Genomic DNA, 17,929 nt, shown 5'->3' with positions numbered 1-17,929 from the left:
CGCATGAGATAACTCCCCCAGCATTGCCGAAATAAGTGATGTCTTACCTTCTCCAGTTCCACCTACAATGGCAATCATGCTGCCCATTGGTATTTCCAAATTGATATTGGATAATGTGGGCTTTGTTGCCTGGGAAATTTCGAGCAAAACACAGTGTATATTGCAGAAAGTTATAAAATGTGCATCGTAGAAGCTAATATTGCATCTTTTGAGGATTCACCTTTGAATCCCATGAAAAATATCCATTCTTAATAGAAATGGCTGGAGCTCCTGGTTGAAGAGGTGGGTTTTGTGCTAGAATTCTCTCTTCACTTAAAAGTAGTTCCTCAATGCGTTGCAGTGAAACATTTGCGTTAACAGCCTAAGTAGAATAATAGCAAACAGAAGATAACTAAATATGAATCTATTTGCAAATGAGAGACCAAATATAACTGAGGAGGGGATAACTGTTAAAATAACCTGACTTATAAGATTTGGTAGCATGTTGAGAGGAGATCTTAGCACTGCGAATAGAGAAAGAGATGTAAATGCCCTTGCTGGTGTCAAATCTCCTCCAAGCAGAACGAAAACCCCAAATGAAACCACGGTCACAACTACTGGAATGCTGTTTAGTATAAAACTATTGAACTGGAAGAGGGAAAACGTTTATAGGGAAGAAATGTTAAGCATTTAAGCAAAACTAGTTTATCCTTATTTAAGGACTAAGTAATATATGGAACTAAGGGCAAACAGGATGAAACCATGAGATTAAAGGTTTCCCTCAAAATGTCAGGCATTAAAAAATCGAAGATAAGGATTCATACTGCCGATAGTAACTGTGCTTTACGAAACCATGAGAGCTCTTCATTTCTAATTCCTTGAATTCGAGACTCGAAGCTCTTCTCCCATGCATAACATCTAACAAAGTTGGAGAATGCCAAGAGAATATATTATATGAAGAATAAATGGTTTAAGAATGTACCGTTCATAAAAGCTAAAAGAGAAGTAATTAAGATTATCATACTTTACAATATCCATAGATGCCAAAATCTCATTTATGATACTGACTCTTTTGTCAGTCCACTGGAGTCCTTCTTTAGTCAGTTCCCGCATTCTTCTTACAATCAGAGTCTATTTATCAAGAAACAGAATAGGCGGACTTGTATGTAAACAGATGCAATTACCACAACTTGTACAATTGAAAACTAGTCAAAAGCACATAACGAAGCTGGATACCTGGAGAGGAATAAGGAGAAACAGAATCAATGAGCCCAAAATTGAAGCAACTCCTAGTTGTTGATAGAGAAGAATCATAGACAAAATGATGCGAAAGGGAGCTGACCATAAACCATGGAGCTGTTCTGCTAATAGCTGAAAACTCAGGAGACTATGTTAGCAGTTACAAATCCATAGTTGTGCAAAAGTAGAGTTTTGAACAAACTGAGAAAGAAGATGGTTCCATTTTAACTAAACCTAATTATACCTGAAGTGCATTAGCATCAGTCGTTATCATGTTTATGATCTTCCCAGATGCAAAATTCTTGCGAGCTTCATGAGTTAGTCTTATTGATTTGTGGAATATAGCTGCAACCTACAAGGAAATGAGCACAATTAGTTGGAGAATATAAACATGACAAAAGTGATCATAGAAGTCGGAGAGAAATGGATGTTTTACAAATTTTACCAAAGTTGACCTCAACCGAAATCCCACTCGCCCAACATGTTGAAAGTACTGAGATTGACAGAGCACTCCAAGTGTCTGAAACAAAATCGAAACAGAATAGCTTTTCAGAGGTTCCAACAAGAAAGACAACACTGGTGAATTATTTTTGTGTGTATTCACTGAGGAAGAGTAGAAAAACACGACAGAAAATGTAAGTGACAAATAGTATTTTAGAGATCAGAGACGAATTTTGTGATACATACCACCCCAACGAAAATTAAGAAAGCATAGACATAGCCAACCCAAGCTGGCTCACCTTCTAGCATTGACTACATAAAATGATCAAAGATTTGTATAAGTTAGATCAATAAATATTGTCTGGATGTAAGGTCAGAGAGATCCCTGATATAGAGACAACAGAATGTTCATAAATTATCTGTCATTTAAAAATGTGAGAGAAGAATCAGGGAAATCTGCAGAGTGAAGCAGCTTTTAAATATAGCTCATCAACACATGTATGAGAAATATGTCGCTGCTACGTTGTTTTCTCAAATTTTTAAAAAGCTATTATGTAGATGTAAAACCTCCGAAAAGATGTGTAGTGACCATTGAGTACGTGAGAGACATAAATCATGGGTCAGAAAGAAAGCTTACCTGCAGTAGATGGCTCAATATAACCGGTCCAACAAATTGAGAAAGATCATGTCCAACCTACAACACGCTAAAGAACATGTATCAATTGCTTGAGAGTTTTCAATTACAGGACTGAACATTACTGTCGATGCAGGTCAGACCTGATGCACGAGAAAATAACAATCAAGAGCATTTTAGGATCTATTTAAGTAACCAACAGAGAGACAGAACACAAGTTTAAGCAACCATGATTTGAAGACCACAGAATGTAAACAAGATGATCTTTACCTTGAAAATACCACCAAACCAGAATCTACAAAAACGGGAAAGAAAAAATTAGTGCCATTATTTATGATGTGTGGCTTTAAGGAAAAGTACAGTGGAATAGACAGTTTTTAATGAAATCATCAGCTTTTACCTTCGACCAAGGCTACTATTTAGTGCTCGGAGTAGCCATGGCTTAGGCCTCCGTGATTCTTCAGTCCAGCACCTTTGGAATCTGTCAAATAACTTATCCAATGAATAAGAATGTTACTTGATTCCAGACAAAACAATTAACATATATATAAAAGAAGGCAGAAGCAAAGCAGCACTACTTCTAGACCTTTTTATCAGAGTTTCTGTTTGGTCCCATTTGTCTAATTGCCAAACATCCTTCTCGGTTATAGGCTTTCTGTAGCCTAACTGCAGAAGCGGCGTCATCCAGCTAAAGTATATTCCTTTGGTTTCTCAGAAGTAAACAAGAAATCCAAATTAGTGGAACAAAAAGAAACCATGGCGATTATATATATTTGCCTAAATTTCGATAAATTTCGTTTATCAATTCAAGGGCTACCTACCGGATAATATGCTGGCATATCGCTCTGGACATATGTGATCTCCCCTAGGAAGTGCAGTATATTCAACATTCTCTAACGGTTCATTGTTTAGAATATGGTAACCTGGATAAGGATCCAGTTCAGGAATGTAAACAAGGAGAAGAGCTCCGAAGAGTGTCTGCAACAGACAACAAATGAAAGTCTGAAGCTTTGTTCTGAGAACAATGAACTACAAGCTTAAACATAAGGATCTTGTTCTGACAAACCTGGCAACATATTGAACTGATACATAGATATAGAGCAGTTCTGCAAGGGCAAATAAAGGAAAATTTAATGCTACAGTTATCAATTCCCAAAAAAAATTTCAGAAAATTGTAAGAAATGCGAACAAACTCTTAAGATTTCAATGTCAAATCACCCAATTGAGTTTGAAATATACAGTAACTAACCTATCAAGTGAGTTCTTGAGAGGCAACACAAGGTCCAGCAGGACAGCATCAGCAACCAAAACATAAACAACACCAAATCTCACATACCATCGAAACTCTTTGACGTATTGTTTGGTTTCAAGTCCAATCAAAACAAGCATGGAGAACCAAGCGAATGCCTCAACCATTAAGGATGCAAACTGCCATTGAATAACACCAGATTCATACTTTGATTTCAGAATTTTTTTGAAAGAAGCATATGAATTTAGTCTCCCATATGATTAAGAATCAGAGTCACTCTTTCAAAGTCACCTCAAAGGGAGGAAGATCAGTCTCTTTTCACCCACGTCAAAAAGAGAAATCCTCATGACCAATCTCAGAACAGGCTCAATGAAAGAGTAACAAGCCAAAATCCCAAGCACACAATGATAGTACACGTTCCTCGAAACATAAACCTGAGCTGCTTTGGCATTGTCCAAGGTGATCCATATCCGGTAGAAACAGAGACTCAGTAGCACTAGGTGAGAAGCAATCATCACTAGTGAGTCAATAGCACACGGCGTGTAGGCACCAAACGCACCATCCGGTGCTTTCTCCCAAAATCCTTGTGCGATTGGCTTGCAGTACCAATCCAAGGCAAGATCAAAACCCATCTTCTTCTTTTCTTCAATCAAAACTTGAATGAATACTCAAACTGGGAAAAAAAAAACAAACGGCATTAGCTTAATACTTTCACCAAGGCAACCATCGTAAGGGGAAAGCATCAATCATCGAACTCATTTCCCAAAAGCTAAAACCTTTACGAAAGCCCATTAGCAGACCCAAATCGTTGACCAAACAAAAACAAAGCTTTACCCTTTTGCTATTGTTCCTAAAATATCCAAAAAAAAAAATCGGAGCTTTGCCGATGATCTCTTCTTTGTAATAACATAATGAGACGTTTTACAAACATTTCTACTTCTTCTTCTTCTATAAAGAAGATTACATAAGGGAGATTTGCATCAATTCATAGCTTTCATAGATTGTACAAAGGAAAATTTGCATACTACTACTAGAATAACAAAAGACAGCATATAATTCTTGACAAGCATATCTCCCAAAATCTAAAACCTTTACGAAAGTCCATTAGCTATACAAGTGATCCTAAAAGACCCAAATCGTTGACCAACCAAAAAAAAAAAAAAAGCTTTGGAGGAAGAAGAAAACGGGAGAGAAAGAGAGAGAGAGCGAGAGATCGATGCATGATTTGGACTTGGAAAAAGCTTTACCTTTTGCTTGCTTGCTTCGTGATTGTTCTCAACAAAAATAGGAGCTTTGCCGATGATCTCTTCTCTGAGTAATAACATAATTCAAGTTTCTTTTTATCCATTTAGTCTCTTAATGCGCCTCTAGAAAGACGACTAGCTCTCTTAACTCTTAAGTCTTAACAAAACAAAATGTTGTGTTATTATTATTCTTTTTTTGGAATGTGTTTTACATAATGTTTTTAAGTACATATATTTTTATAATCCAGTTATAGTTCTATGATTTTGGAAATAGTATATTTTTTGGACGCCCACGTTATCTAAATGTCGATATATATTATATTTGTCTTGAATTAATGATAACTTTACATTTGTATGTACTAATGTACATTGTAATATAGAGAATTCATTATTTATATTAAAGAAAAATAGCTATCCCCAACCAAAAGAGGGAACCCTAAATTTAATACCGGCGAATGTTTTCAGTGAGTAGATTGCCTGCCAAGTTCCTGATGAAGGAGGACGATGAGAAAGACAGAAGACAAGTTCCTCTTGACCTAGAGATTGAGATACTCACTAGACTACCTGCCAAGTCTCTTATGAAGTTCCAATGCGTATCGAAGATTTGGTCTTCCATCATCCGAAGCCAAAGTTTCGTCAGTTCTCACTACGCTATGTCCTCCACGATCCGATCATCGCGGTTTCTAATCGCTTTGGGTGCATCAGACAGGTGTACGTTGGTCTTCTCCTCTTCCTACGAATGTGAGAAATCTTCTTCTTTGGCAACCAACCTCGATAATGACAATACCAGTGAACTTTACCGCGGGCGCCTACTATGCTTCCGTCCATGGCTTAATCGGGTTTACTAAGAGTCGTACGTTCATTCTCTGTAACCCCAGCACCAACAAATACACTAATCCTACCATGTGCCGGGCCACGCACATTCTGGGGATACGATCCTGTTGGTGATCAATTCAAAGCATTGACCATGGTGTCTCATCCTTACTGGCCTCCTGATTTTCTCCGGCACGAGGTTTTAACACTTGGAGGAGGGGGAGGGCCTTCTTCATGGACACGCACTAAGGTTACCAGCCCGCCTTATTTCGCTGTTACCAAATCAGTATGCATCAACGGTATTGTGTATTATGGTGCTTGGTCCCCAAGAAATAGAAAGGATCCGGTGATTATGTGTTTTGATGTCAGATTTGAGACGATCAGTTTTATCAAAGCGCCTTTGCCTGTTGTTTGCTGGGAGGGCGAATCAATTCTCATCGAATACAAAGGGAAGCTAGCTTCCGTTGCAAGAAACCCTTATGCTGATTTCCGTAGTTTTGATTTATGGATACTAGAGGATGTGACGACACATGATTGGTCCAAGCAAACGTCTGAGCTTCCTTTCTCTTTGGGGCCAGGTAGGTGTATGACTTCCCCGGGCACCAACAAGGCTGGTGAAATCATTTTCGCACCAAAAACCCTCTCAGCTTATGTTGAACCATTTTACATTTACTATTACAATGTTGGCAGAAAAGACATCAGAAGCGTTAGGCTCCTAGGAATTGCTGACGATGAAGAGTTTAGGCGCCGTTACGGAATCACAGGGGAATGTTACGTCTCCATCTCACCCCAACACGTCGAAAGTATTGCTTCTCCGTAATTTGGTTTATGTATCCCTTTCTTCAAGGATCTCAATTTTTAATTTCTCCATCGCAGCATCTACCCAAAAGTTGTTGGTCATATGTACACAAGAGTATTAAAAGACGTGTTCTTCATGCTAGCACATCTTTTAGGTTTACCTCTATATTATTTAGCATAAGACTATCTCCTTGTAACTTTGGCACTCTGGTAAATGCTAATGATGCGTATTCCATCATCATGAAAAGTGACTATTGCAACTTCCATTGTCGTTTGTCACAAACCGAACTTATATACTCATTTTGGAAGGCTGGTGACCATTTTATCCACACAGACTCATTCCAGTCCCTCTCTTTTCAAACACCAAGTTGCAAAGGTACTGAGCATTTGCTTGTCCGGTGCTATGAACCATCCTGAAGAAGGCACTTGTATCTCTTGATAGCAATTCTTGTGGACTATCATATTCCAAAACCTAAAAAAATATTGACATTTCCCATAGTTTTTATTATGTAACGAATCCCTTTATCCATATTTGGACGAGAAGATATAATAAAGTGAGTTCCATGAATTGTAATCCTGGCATTACCTGACCGGAGCTAAGCACAAGGATTTTGTCACAGTCGACGATGGTATTCAATCTGTGAGCGATAACAAGCATTGTGCAAAGCTTGAACTCCTCGCGGATGGTCCTCTGTATCAGAGAATCTGTTCTGACATCAACAGATGCAGTTGCTTCATCGAGAACTAGGATTTTAGATCTTCTTAGCAATGCACGTGCTAGACTTAGCAGTTGCCTTTGCCCCACGCTGAAATTCTCACCTCCCTCAGAGACCTTCACAGAGTGATGAGCGTTTGGTCAATAATCTCAATCATAACAAAACTAACACAAACAATGCTAATAAAAGCCCTGATTGAACTACACCTCTGCATCAAGGCTGCTGATGACATATTTTATATGGGCCCTTTGTAGAGCCTCCCAGAGGTCAGCATCATTGTGCTCACTAAATGGATCGATATTGAATCTCACCGTCCCTAAATTAAAGAAATGATTCTCATAATGAATACCAGAATGCAGGAATATACTTACAAGTTACAATGTTGTCTTAAATTAAACATGAACCTGAGAAAAGAACTGGTGATTGTGGTATGATACTTAGGACCCTGCGTAAATCAGTCAGTCCGAACTTAGCCACATCACTATCATCAATCATAATTCTTCCCTTTTCTATTTCCACGATCCGAAATAATGCGTTCAGCATGGAAGATTTTCCTGCACCAGTTCTTCCTACCACTCCTACTTTCTCACCTGGAGAAACAAAAAAGGACAGTCCATGCAATACTAGAGGAAGCCCGGGTCTGTACCGCAGGTGAACGTCTTCAAACTCAATGGATCCTCTTGAAGGCCAGCCAGATACTGGACGATTGTTCTCGATTATCTCTGAAGCCTCAGAAGCAAGATCAATGTAGTTACCAACACGCTCAACAGAATTCAAGCTGTTCTCTGCTCTGCTAGCTTGCCTTAAAACACCACTTAACAGAGTAGTGATATTCAAAGTGTAACTAAGAAGGAGACCCATCGTAGATGCAAAAGCAGCTTGGTTCTCTGCATTCCCATTTTGCAGAACCGCAAACGTTGCAGTCAACCAAATCATGATACCCCCTAGAGTCTCCAATCTTATAGTGAGCCAACGATTTGAGCTCGTATTTGCAAGAGTGAACCTTATGTTGTTGTCCATGGATCTTCCGTTAATCTTTGCCATCCGGTCATAGGCTTTATAGGCTCGAATGCTTGACAAACCATTCAAAGCTTCTCCAAACTGAGCATAAATAGGTGATCTAGTAATGGAATCCAAACGTCTAACTTCGCGGGATGTGCTCTACAAATCACAAAATGATGTCAAGTCCAAGAGGATCATATGGTTTAACAGCAATTCTCCATGTATTTGAAGAAGGAAGTACCTGATAGTAGAGATATGCTGCATAGAACAGTATTAGGAGTGGCATTATTGCCCACAATGAAATTGTACTGACAGTACCTATTAGTGCAAATGTTGAGAGGAGTTGCCATAGCTGGTTCATGAACATATTCATTAGGTTGGCCACGTTTCTATCTATATCACCAATATCCTTAGAAAATCTGTTTATTACACGTCCAATTGGATTAGTGTGGAAGAAGAGCATAGGAGCTCGAAGAATAGAACTCAGCATCGCGTCATGGAGTGTTTTGGCGGCACGTAAACTTGATGTGATCAGCCAAAAGGAGATGGTAAACGTGACAGCCACCTGAAACAATGACCATAAAAGTCGTCAACTTCGTGTGATTTGTCAAAATTAAATATCTCAGTCTTTTACAGAAACAAACCTGACCAAATCCGAGAAGTGCATATACGACAATGTAGAAACCGGGACTATAACTCTTTGACGTGCTTTGTTCTGTCCAAAAACTTAACCATGTGCTACTTGAAACTCGGAGAACTTCAGTAGATAAATAGCATGCCAATAGAATCATAACTACCCATAAGCCACCTACTGCTTCTTTATACCTGAAAGTTAAAAAGCATCTTATAATCATCTGTGTGTATAAAGAATAAAGAAATGTTATATATTTCGAGTCGGATGAATGTTGAGTTAAGTACCTCATCAGAACATTCCAACTAACGATGCCAGTTTCCCGTTCTTCTTGCTTGACAAGCACGGATCTTCTCCGTTTCCCTTGCTTGGTACTGCCCTGATTTCTTTCACTCACATCAATCGTGACAGTAGGACTCGGCTTCAAAATGTTCTCGTCATTTGTATTGACCTCTTGGGCATCCATTTTTCCAGCATTTTCCATTAGTTTCTTGAACAAACTCCCACTTTTTGACAGCTCTGCAAAGGTTCCTTCCTCTTTAATCATTCCTTCGGAGACTAAAATTATTCTATCCATTAAAGGAAGAAAATGTAGCTGATTTGTGACAAGAACCCTCGTTTTCTCCTTCAGCTCATTCTTCATACAGCTATCAAAGACCTGTTAGTTGATTCAGTTAAGCCTGTCCTTAGATGCACCTTAAATAATTACTCAGAAATAAAATACTGTATCTGTTAGCTTGAGGAGATTATGATTTATATAATGGATCAACCATATGAATACCTGGTGAGCAACTTGAGCATCTAAAGCACTCAAGGGATCATCGAATATGTATACATCTGAATTTGAGTAGACTGCCCTAGCCATTGAAACTCTCTGCTTTTGCCCTCCACTAATATTCACCCCACGTTCTCCAATCTCAGTAAAATCACGGCCCTGATTATAAGCAAAATTCAGGAAGTTACTAAGAAATGTTATATAAACTCAGGCTGTGTAAGTTTTTCTTCCACTTAACTGAAAGCAAATCAAGATCTTGTTGTAAGGCAGTCGCATCAATAGCCCTCCAATATCTTTCAGACTCAAAATCTGACCCAAATAAAATGTTGTCACGCACCTGCAATATATTAACACATGCATCGGGTACAATTCCAGCCAAACGAACTGACCAAATGGAAAAGAAAGGCGACTCACAGTGGCATTGAAGATCCATGAAACTTGAGGAACATAAGCTACAGAGCCTCTAATAACAACGGTTGAGGTTTCAGCATGAGATAACTCCCCCAGCATTGCCGAAATAAGTGATGTCTTACCTTCTCCAGTTCCACCGACAATTGCAACCAAGCTGCCCACCGGTATCTCCAAATTTATATCGGCTAATGTGGGCTTGGTTGCCTGAATATTCGAGCAAATGTTGTGGTCAGAATGTCATGTATACTGTGCATTGCAGAAGCTAGTATTGCATCTCAACATAATTTCAAAAAGAGAGGAATATTTTGAGGATTCACCTTTGTATCCCATGAAAAATATCCATTCTTAATAGAAATGGCTGGAGCTCCAGGTTGAAGAGGTGGGTTTTGTGCTAAAATTCTCTCTTCACTTAAAAGTAGTTCCTCAATGCGTTGTAGTGAAACATTTGCGTTGACAACCTAAGTAGAGAAGTAGAAAAGATAATTGAATATGAAGAGTGATCCATGGGCATATGATGGATCAAATGCAGACTAGTAAATTAATAGTTAAAATATAACTGAGGTATATGAAACAGCTGAGGAGGGTATGATTGTTAAAATAACCTGACTTAGTAGATTTGGTAGCATGTTGAGAGGAAATCTTAGAACTGCGAATAGAGAAAGAGATGTGAATGCCCTTGCTGGTGTCAAATCTCCTCCAAGCAGAACAAAAACCCCAAATGAAACCACAGTCACAACTACGGGGATGCTGTTCAGTATAAAACTGTTGAACTGGAAGAGCAAAACACGTTTGGGGATTAAGTTATTTAATGTGGAAGACATATCCCTAAATGTAAGTCATATACGGAAGTTAGTGCATACAAGATACGTAAATCCTGTCGAAATGTGTTAGAGAAATGGCAGGTAGTATAAAAACAAAGATAAGGAGTCATACAGCTGATAGTAACTGCGCTTTACGAAACCATGAGAGCTCTTCGTTTCTAATTTCTTGAATCCGAGACTCAAAGCTCTTCTCCCATGCATAGCATCTAACAAAGTTGGAAAATTCCAACGGAAAATAGTAGAATAACTAGTTTAATAATGTATCATTCAAAAAAGCTGAAACAGAAGTAATGAAGATTATCAATCATACTTTACAGTATCCATTGATGCCAAAATCTCATTTGTGATACCGACTCTTTTGTCAGTCCACTGGAGTCCTTCTTTAGTCAGTTTCCTCATTTTGCTTATAATCAGAGTCTGTTTATCAAGAAATAGAATATGTGGACTTGTTGTATGTGAAACATATGCATTTACCACAAAACTTGTACAATATTAAAACAGGGTTATCAACAGAATGAAGCTAAATACCTGGAGAGGAATTAAGAGAAACAGAATCAGCGAACCAAAAAGTGAAGCAACTCCTAGTTGTTGATAGAGAAGAATCATAGACACAATGATGCGAAATGGAGCAGACCACAAGCCGTGTAGCTGTTGCGATAGTTGCTGAAATAATCAGGAGACTACGTTAGCAGTTACAAATCCACAGTTGTTCAAAAGTAGTATATATCAGATTAAGAAAGTTAGACGGGACGTTTAACTGAACCTAAGTATACCTGAAGTGAATTAGCATCCGTTGTTATCATGTTTGTGACCTTCCCTGAAGCAAAATTCTTGCGAGCTTCGTGAGTTAGTCTTAGAGATTTGTGGAATATAGCTGCAACCTACAAAGTAACTAGCATAATATTAGTTGGAGAATAAACATGACTAAAGTGATCATACAAGTCGCAAACATTTACCAGAGTTGATCTCAACCGAAATCCCACCCGCCAAACATTCTGAAAATATTGGGCTTCACAAAGCACTCCAAATGTCTGAAATGAAATTGAAATGGAGACAAAATTATGGTAGAAAACCAAACATGACAGTTTGGAGAAAAGGTAATGAGCCAATATAATTTTAGAAATCAGTAACAAATTTTGTGATACATACCACCCCAATGAATATTATGAAAGCATAGACATATCCAACCCAAGCTGGATCACCTTCTTGCATTGACTACATAAAATGATCAAAGATTTCTATAAGTTAGATTCAATAAACGAAGGAGGTCTGCAGAGTACAAGCAGCCTATTAAATAGAGCTCATCACTCATGTATGAGAACTATATGTCACTGCGTTATTTACTCATTTTTATATATGTAAAACCTTAAAAAACAATGAGTAATGACCGTTGAGTACATCATGTACATGTTACACATAAGTCAGAGGCCAGAAACAACTATGCAATATTTTTTTTAGTAAAAATTAAGCAGAAAGAGACCTTACCCGCAATAGATGGCTCAGTATCACTGGTCCAACAAATTGAGAAAGATCATTTCCAATCTACAACACGCTAAACAATGCATAAATTGCTTGAGGGTTGTCAAATACAGAATTGAACATAACTGTGGATGCAGGTAAAACCTGATGCACAGGAAAATAACAATCAAAAGCTTTTCTGGAATCTCTTTTAGCCAGCCGAGATGCAAGATCACAAGTTTAAGCAACCATCATTCAAACAGCACGACAACTAAACCACAGTATCCTTACCTTGAAAATACCAGCCAACCAGAACCTACAAAGATGGAAAAGAGAAACTTAATGCCAGTGTCGATAATGTGTGGCTTTAAGTAAAAACTACATGGAATACACGGTTTTTAGAAAAACCGTCAGCTTTTACCTTCCACCAAGGCTACTATTTAGTGCTCGGAGAAGCCATGGCTTAAGTCTCCGTGATTCTTCAGTCCAGCACCTTTGGAATCTGTCAAAGCACTCATCCAGTGAATACGAATGTTCTTGATTCTAAACGAAATCTTCTATCATGTATATAAAGAAGATATATACTGCAGAAAGCAAAAGCCAAGCAGCAACACTTCTGTACCTTGTGATCAGAGTTTCTGTTTGGTCCCATTTGTCTAATTGCCAAACATCCTTCTCAGTTATTGGCTTTCTGTAGCCTAACTGCATAAGCGGCGTGATCCAACCAAAGTATATTCCTAAGACAAGAAATCCAAATCAGTAGAATAATAGACTGAGCATTAAATAATTTTTTTTCATCATTTCCGGGGATACCTACTGGAAAATATGCTGGCATGTCGCTCAGGACAAATGTGATCTCCCTCGCGAAGTGCATCATATTCAACATTGTCTAATGGTTCATCGTTTAGAATATGGTAACCCGGATAAGGATCAAGATCAGGAATGTATATAAAAAGAAGAGTTCCAAAAAGAGCCTGAAACAGAAACCATATGAAACAAGACCTAGATTGTTAGCACATGGCTCGCCTCCTCTAAAAGCGAGCTATCTATAAGGTAGATATTTCTGTAAGTTTGAAGATTTTGGATGTGATTTCTGAGAACAATAAACTGCAAACTTATACATAAGGAAGTTGTTCTAACAAACCTGGGAGCATCTAGAACTGATACAGAGATATAGAGCAGTTCTGCAATAGCAAACAGAGGAAATCCTATTATGAAATTCAGGGCTATCCACCAAATCGAGTTCATTTCTATGAAATATACAATAACAAACCTATTGATTGAGTTCTTGAGAGGCAACACAAGGTCCAGCAGGACAGCATCAGCAACCAAAACATAAACAACACCGAATCTCAGGTACCATCGGAACTCTTTGACATATTGTTTAGTTTCAAGCCCAACCAAAACAAGCATGGAGAGCCAAGCGAATGCCTCTACCATCAACGATGCAACCTGCCAATGAATAACACCAGAATCCTATTTTATTTCTTTCCTACAACTTTCATATCAACAAGAAGGGCTTATGAAGTTAATCTCCACACAACCATATGATTACAAATCAAAGTTACTCATTGAAAGTCACCTCAAAGGGAGGAAGACCACGAGTCTCTTCATCGATGTCAAATAGTGAAATCCCCATGACCAATCTCAGAATAGGCTCAATAACACAGTAACACGCCAATATTCCAAGCACACAGTTATAGTATTTCTTCCTCAAAAGATATATCTGAGCTTTGGTATTGTAGAAGATGATCCATATCCGGTAGAGACACAAACCCAGAAGAACAAAGTGAGAAACAAGCATCACTAGTGAGTCAATGGCACACGGCGTGTAAGCTCTAAAGGCACCATCCACTGCTTTTCCCCAAATTCCATCTGCAACTGGCTTGCAGTACCAATTCAAAGCTTCAAACCCCATCTTTTTTCAATCAAACCTTCATTATACAAAGTGGAAGAAAACAAAAAAAAAAAAGGCATTTCCTTAATACTATACAAAAAGGCTAATACAACAACACACACACACACAGTTTCATGCCCAAATTTAAAACCTTAACCAAGGCAACTGTCATAGATTATTACAAGCAAGAATTGACACCAGTAGAATAACAAAGTGGCGTTTTTTTTTTTTTGACAAGCCACTTAATGTTAAGGTTCCAAAAGCAAAAAAGTTAATTGTAAACCTTTACGAAAGTCCATTAGCAGTAGTACCCAAACCAACTTGAACGCTACTAATACAGAGAGATGAATTAGGGAGAAGAAGAAAAGTATTACACTTTTTGGCTTCGTGATATTTTCCAAGAAGACCCAAAAAATTGAAGCTTTTGCCAATAGTGAGAAGACTAATGTGTAGGAAAAGCCAACCCAACCCGAAAAGCACTCTAAAAGCAGCGTAACGACGAACCAGTCAGTGGTTAGTGGAGGGAGTGTTTGGTTCTTCTTCATAACTAATCCAAACCCACTTTAAAAAGAAGAAAAAAAGGATTCTCTTAGATAAGACGCATTGCGAATTCCGATCTCTACATGTGTCTGTTAGTGTAACTCTGTATTCACGTGTGTGATTGATTTATGAGAAAAAAAAAACATTTATTTATTAGTCACACCACCATTGACGTTTGTCAGAAATGGGAGATTAGGTATGGAGACGAAAATTAATCATTAAGCAATGTGAAATATTTAATTAAACAAATTTTTTTCAATTGGATTTTCTTGTTTTATAAGTCATGGCTTACGTGCACAAACCCCAATCAAATCAACTTTTATGTATATTTTGGCTATATGCATATGTAAACTACAAGGTAGTATCGCATGCGCGGGGATAATACTTTCTTCTTTTTAGAAAAAAAAAAAAAACAAATTATTTGTAATTCTATTTTTGTTTGTTTTCACAATTTTCCAAATCCTTTTGGATTTTATATATAATTTTTGTGGAAAATGCCATTGACAAAACATGGTCCTGTATTTTTCCAATTAACATTGGCTCGTTTGAGTTAATTTGTATCGAGAAATTATGTCCAATGGTTGGTTAGCAACTTAGCCATGAGTTCAAACCAATGTTTTTTTTTTCTTTTCAAATTTGCGTTAAAGATGAATTCCAACTGTGTCTATATCATCCAATCCTCGGGTAACTAAACACTCTTTCTCAAAGAAGCGTAGCCTAAATATATATAGTTACACCACAACAAAATGGGCATTTTTGTTTCGTGTATCCAAAGCAACACAAATCAAAGTTCATCAAAATGGGACTTTTTAAGGTCCAAGTAAATTGTAAGCCTTTCATCGTTTGTTTACATCTCGACATTGTCCCAGTCAAACGATTTCCCTTCTAAATTGTAATCTGGGTGTTGCATTCGGTTCTTCGCCAATCTGCTCATCACCGCAAGCCCTGATAGTATATTACACAAAATTATTAGATCAAGATACTTTCAACATTTCGTAATAGCCGAATCTTAAGAATAACGTTTACCTTCGACCATTTTGTAAAGTGATGGCCACCACCGCTCTCTAGAGATGTCACTTTGGTTAAGAGAGTCTTCAATCTCTTTATCATGCTTCCCTTCAAGAACACTGCGTAGAGTGACGACGGCGTCCTTTGTTCTCTTCAAAACACTGCTACCATCTTCTATAATAAGGCTCTCAAGGTCGTTGTGAGATGAAGTCAGGCTCACAGACAAAGCAAACTCAGCAGCTGCAGCCCAACGAGAAGAAGCTTGCCATTTCCTCTGACCTTCTAAAGGTTGTGATGATTCATCTCTTGTCCGTTTGTTCTCAAGTACTATACTACGCAAGTACTCAGCATTTGCAGCTCCTGTGCTTTGAACCATCTTCGAGAAAGAACTTTCTCCGTTTGAAAGAAGATTCTCTGGTGTACTGAATTCCTGAACCTGAGGTGTTAAGAAATTTCAATTTATATTAGTTGAAGACATAAAAGCAGATCTCAAAAGTAGGGTTTGATTGATGCAAATAGTGTAGGACGATGAAGTCTGCGTACTTTTCCAGAATCAAGGACGAGAACTTTGTCGCAGTCGATGATAGTATTGAGACGATGAGCGATAATTAGCATCGTGCATGACTTGAATTCTTCTCGGATGGTCTTTTGGATGAGAACATCAGTTCTAACGTCAACAGCAGCAGTTGCTTCATCAAGAACAAGTATCTTAGATCTTCGCAAGAATGCACGTGCAAGACTCAACAACTGTCTCTGTCCAACACTGAAATTCTCTCCTGCCTCAGATACCTGATCAAAACATACTATGTTATTACCGAACACAATAGACATGCTAAAAAGAAAATGTTTAACTGAAGTACCTCAGCATCAAGACCAAGAGGATTTCTGCGTATAGTATCTTTCAAGTGTGCCCTCTCAAGCGATTCCCAAAGATCAGCATCATTGTGTTCACTAAATGGGTCAAGATTGAATCTCACAGTACCTAGATACAAATGACATTAAGAAAGATAAAACATCAGAAGCAGAAGTTTTAATAAAGAAATACCAGAAGCAATGGGAGACGTACCTGAGAAAAGAACTGGCGCTTGTGGTATAATTCCGAGCACTTTACGTAGGTCCATCAGTCCAAATCTGCCAATGTCACATTCATCGATCAAGATCCTTCCTTTTTCCAGCTCCACAATCCGGAATAAGGCATTCAAGAGGCTTGATTTCCCAGCGCCTGTCCTTCCAACAATTCCCACCTTATCCATTGGAGAAATCAAGAACGAAACCCCATGTAGAACAGGAGGTAACTCAGGGCGGTAACGAAGAATAACATCCTCAAATTTTATGGATCCAGATGATGGCCATCCGGGAGGTGGACGATTGTTTTCAATGACCAATGGAGCCTCTGATGGTATCTCGATATAATTTCCAACACGCTCAACCGAGTTTAAACTATTCTCAGCTAGACTCGCAAGTCTCAGTACAGCTGTTAAGGAGCTGGTGATACTTAAAGCATAACTGAGAAGCAAACCCATTGTAGATGCAAATGCTTGTTGGTTCTCTGCTCTTCCATTCTGCATGACGGCTAATGACGCAGTCAACCAAACCATGAGACCTCCCAAAACTTCTAAACGGATTCCCAGCCACCGATTTGCAGCCATGTTTACAAGTGTGAATCTAATGTTATTATCCATTGATCTTCCATTAATTTCAGCCATCCTATCATAAGCTTTATAAGCTCGGATACTAGATAGTCCATTCAATGCCTCTCCAAATTGAGCATAAACCGGTGATCTTGTAGTAGAATCCATACGTTTAATTTCACGAGATGTGTTCTGCAAAAAGGAAAAAAACAGGGTTAACACACAACAGATATGATTGGACTTTTTTTGCTGACAGTTGAGATTAAAGGACCGATGTACCAAAGACAGGCAAACTTTTATAATCATGAAAACTCAAGTCTAATGTGGAAAACGCAGCCTATAATAGAAGACTTGACACTATCAGTGTTCTTTTTGGTCTCAGTTTTCGATGTCTCAATCTGTATTCTTTGAAAGGTTTATGAATTGAGAAATCATTGCGTCTAAAAGGTATTTTACCTGGTAATAAAGATAAGCTCCATAGAACACAATCAACAGTGGCATGATGGCCCACAGGGACAGAGTGCTGACAATGCCAATCAAGATAACAGTTGAAAGAAGCTGTGCGATTGAACCCATAAACATGTTTACAAAGACTGCCACAGTTCGATCAATATCACCCATATCTTTTGCGAATCGATTGAT

The 17,929-nt window shown here is 38.3% G+C and overlaps 3 protein-coding genes and 1 pseudogene across 6 annotated transcripts in view; 1 reads left to right on the top strand and 3 right to left on the bottom strand.

Annotated features, from left to right (window-relative positions):
- The window catches only part of LOC104778952, a 9,784-nt pseudogene extending 4,839 nt beyond the window's left edge, over nucleotides 1-4,945 (bottom strand).
- On the top strand, nucleotides 5,092-6,436 carry LOC104778951 (F-box protein At1g30790-like). Its single transcript, XM_019243739.1, has one exon. The coding sequence runs from the start codon at nucleotides 5,754-5,756 to the stop codon at nucleotides 6,417-6,419; it is 666 nt and encodes a 221-aa protein (XP_019099284.1). The 5' UTR covers nucleotides 5,092-5,753; the 3' UTR covers nucleotides 6,420-6,436.
- On the bottom strand, nucleotides 6,480-14,744 carry LOC104777066 (ABC transporter C family member 12-like). The gene is made up of 27 exons (XM_010501270.2): nucleotides 14,483-14,744; nucleotides 13,794-14,145; nucleotides 13,485-13,663; nucleotides 13,356-13,395; nucleotides 13,029-13,185; nucleotides 12,834-12,948; nucleotides 12,633-12,713; nucleotides 12,503-12,527; nucleotides 12,239-12,295; nucleotides 11,903-11,968; nucleotides 11,710-11,784; nucleotides 11,527-11,634; nucleotides 11,282-11,416; nucleotides 11,064-11,170; nucleotides 10,866-10,959; nucleotides 10,535-10,702; nucleotides 10,250-10,390; nucleotides 9,936-10,136; nucleotides 9,760-9,858; nucleotides 9,528-9,680; nucleotides 9,034-9,404; nucleotides 8,760-8,940; nucleotides 8,357-8,680; nucleotides 7,518-8,274; nucleotides 7,320-7,429; nucleotides 6,984-7,229; nucleotides 6,480-6,869 (listed from the first exon to the last, which is right to left on the bottom strand). Exons 2-27 carry the CDS (start codon nucleotides 14,127-14,129, stop codon nucleotides 6,720-6,722), a joined length of 4,476 nt encoding a protein of 1,491 aa, XP_010499572.1. The 5' UTR covers nucleotides 14,130-14,145; nucleotides 14,483-14,744; the 3' UTR covers nucleotides 6,480-6,719.
- The window catches only part of LOC104777065 (ABC transporter C family member 1-like), an 11,846-nt gene continuing 9,215 nt past the window's right edge, over nucleotides 15,299-17,929 (bottom strand). For 3 of the 4 annotated variants that reach the window (XM_010501268.2, XM_010501269.2, XM_019243737.1), the window contains 6 exons: nucleotides 17,744-17,910; nucleotides 16,723-17,479; nucleotides 16,517-16,638; nucleotides 16,200-16,445; nucleotides 15,675-16,092; nucleotides 15,299-15,593 (listed from right to left, as the gene is read on the bottom strand). In XM_010501268.2, coding sequence (XP_010499570.1) covers nucleotides 15,496-15,593; nucleotides 15,675-16,092; nucleotides 16,200-16,445; nucleotides 16,517-16,638; nucleotides 16,723-17,479; nucleotides 17,744-17,910 — 1,808 coding nt within the window. In that variant the 3' untranslated portion in view covers nucleotides 15,299-15,495. The remainder of the gene's footprint in view (nucleotides 15,594-15,674; nucleotides 16,093-16,199; nucleotides 16,446-16,516; nucleotides 16,639-16,722; nucleotides 17,480-17,743; nucleotides 17,911-17,929) is intronic. The other variant, XM_019243738.1, reaches the window with a different exon arrangement.

Source organism: Camelina sativa, chromosome 3, assembly GCF_000633955.1.
Source record: "Camelina sativa cultivar DH55 chromosome 3, Cs, whole genome shotgun sequence".
NCBI classification, from domain to species: Eukaryota; Viridiplantae; Streptophyta; class Magnoliopsida; order Brassicales; family Brassicaceae; genus Camelina; species Camelina sativa.
This window is presented reverse-complemented; position numbering and strand designations above follow the sequence as displayed.

What these genes read in the sequence shown, in the direction of transcription:
- LOC104778951 (XM_019243739.1), top strand. Translation starts at nt 5,754, where the DNA reads ATGGTGTCTCATCCTTACTGGCCTCCTGATTTTCTCCGGCACGAGGTT.
- LOC104777066 (XM_010501270.2), bottom strand. Translation starts at nt 14,129, where the DNA reads ATGGGGTTTGAAGCTTTGAATTGGTACTGCAAGCCAGTTGCAGATGGA. An exon ending in GGTTGGCTGGTATTTTCAAG is followed by an intron (nt 12,296 to 12,502) that starts GTAAGGATACTG and finishes AGCGTGTTGTAG; the next exon opens with ATTGGAAATGATCTTTCTCA. An exon ending in AAGATCTTGATTTGCTTTCA is followed by an intron (nt 9,681 to 9,759) that starts GTTAAGTGGAAG and finishes GCTTATAATCAG; the next exon opens with GGCCGTGATTTTACTGAGAT.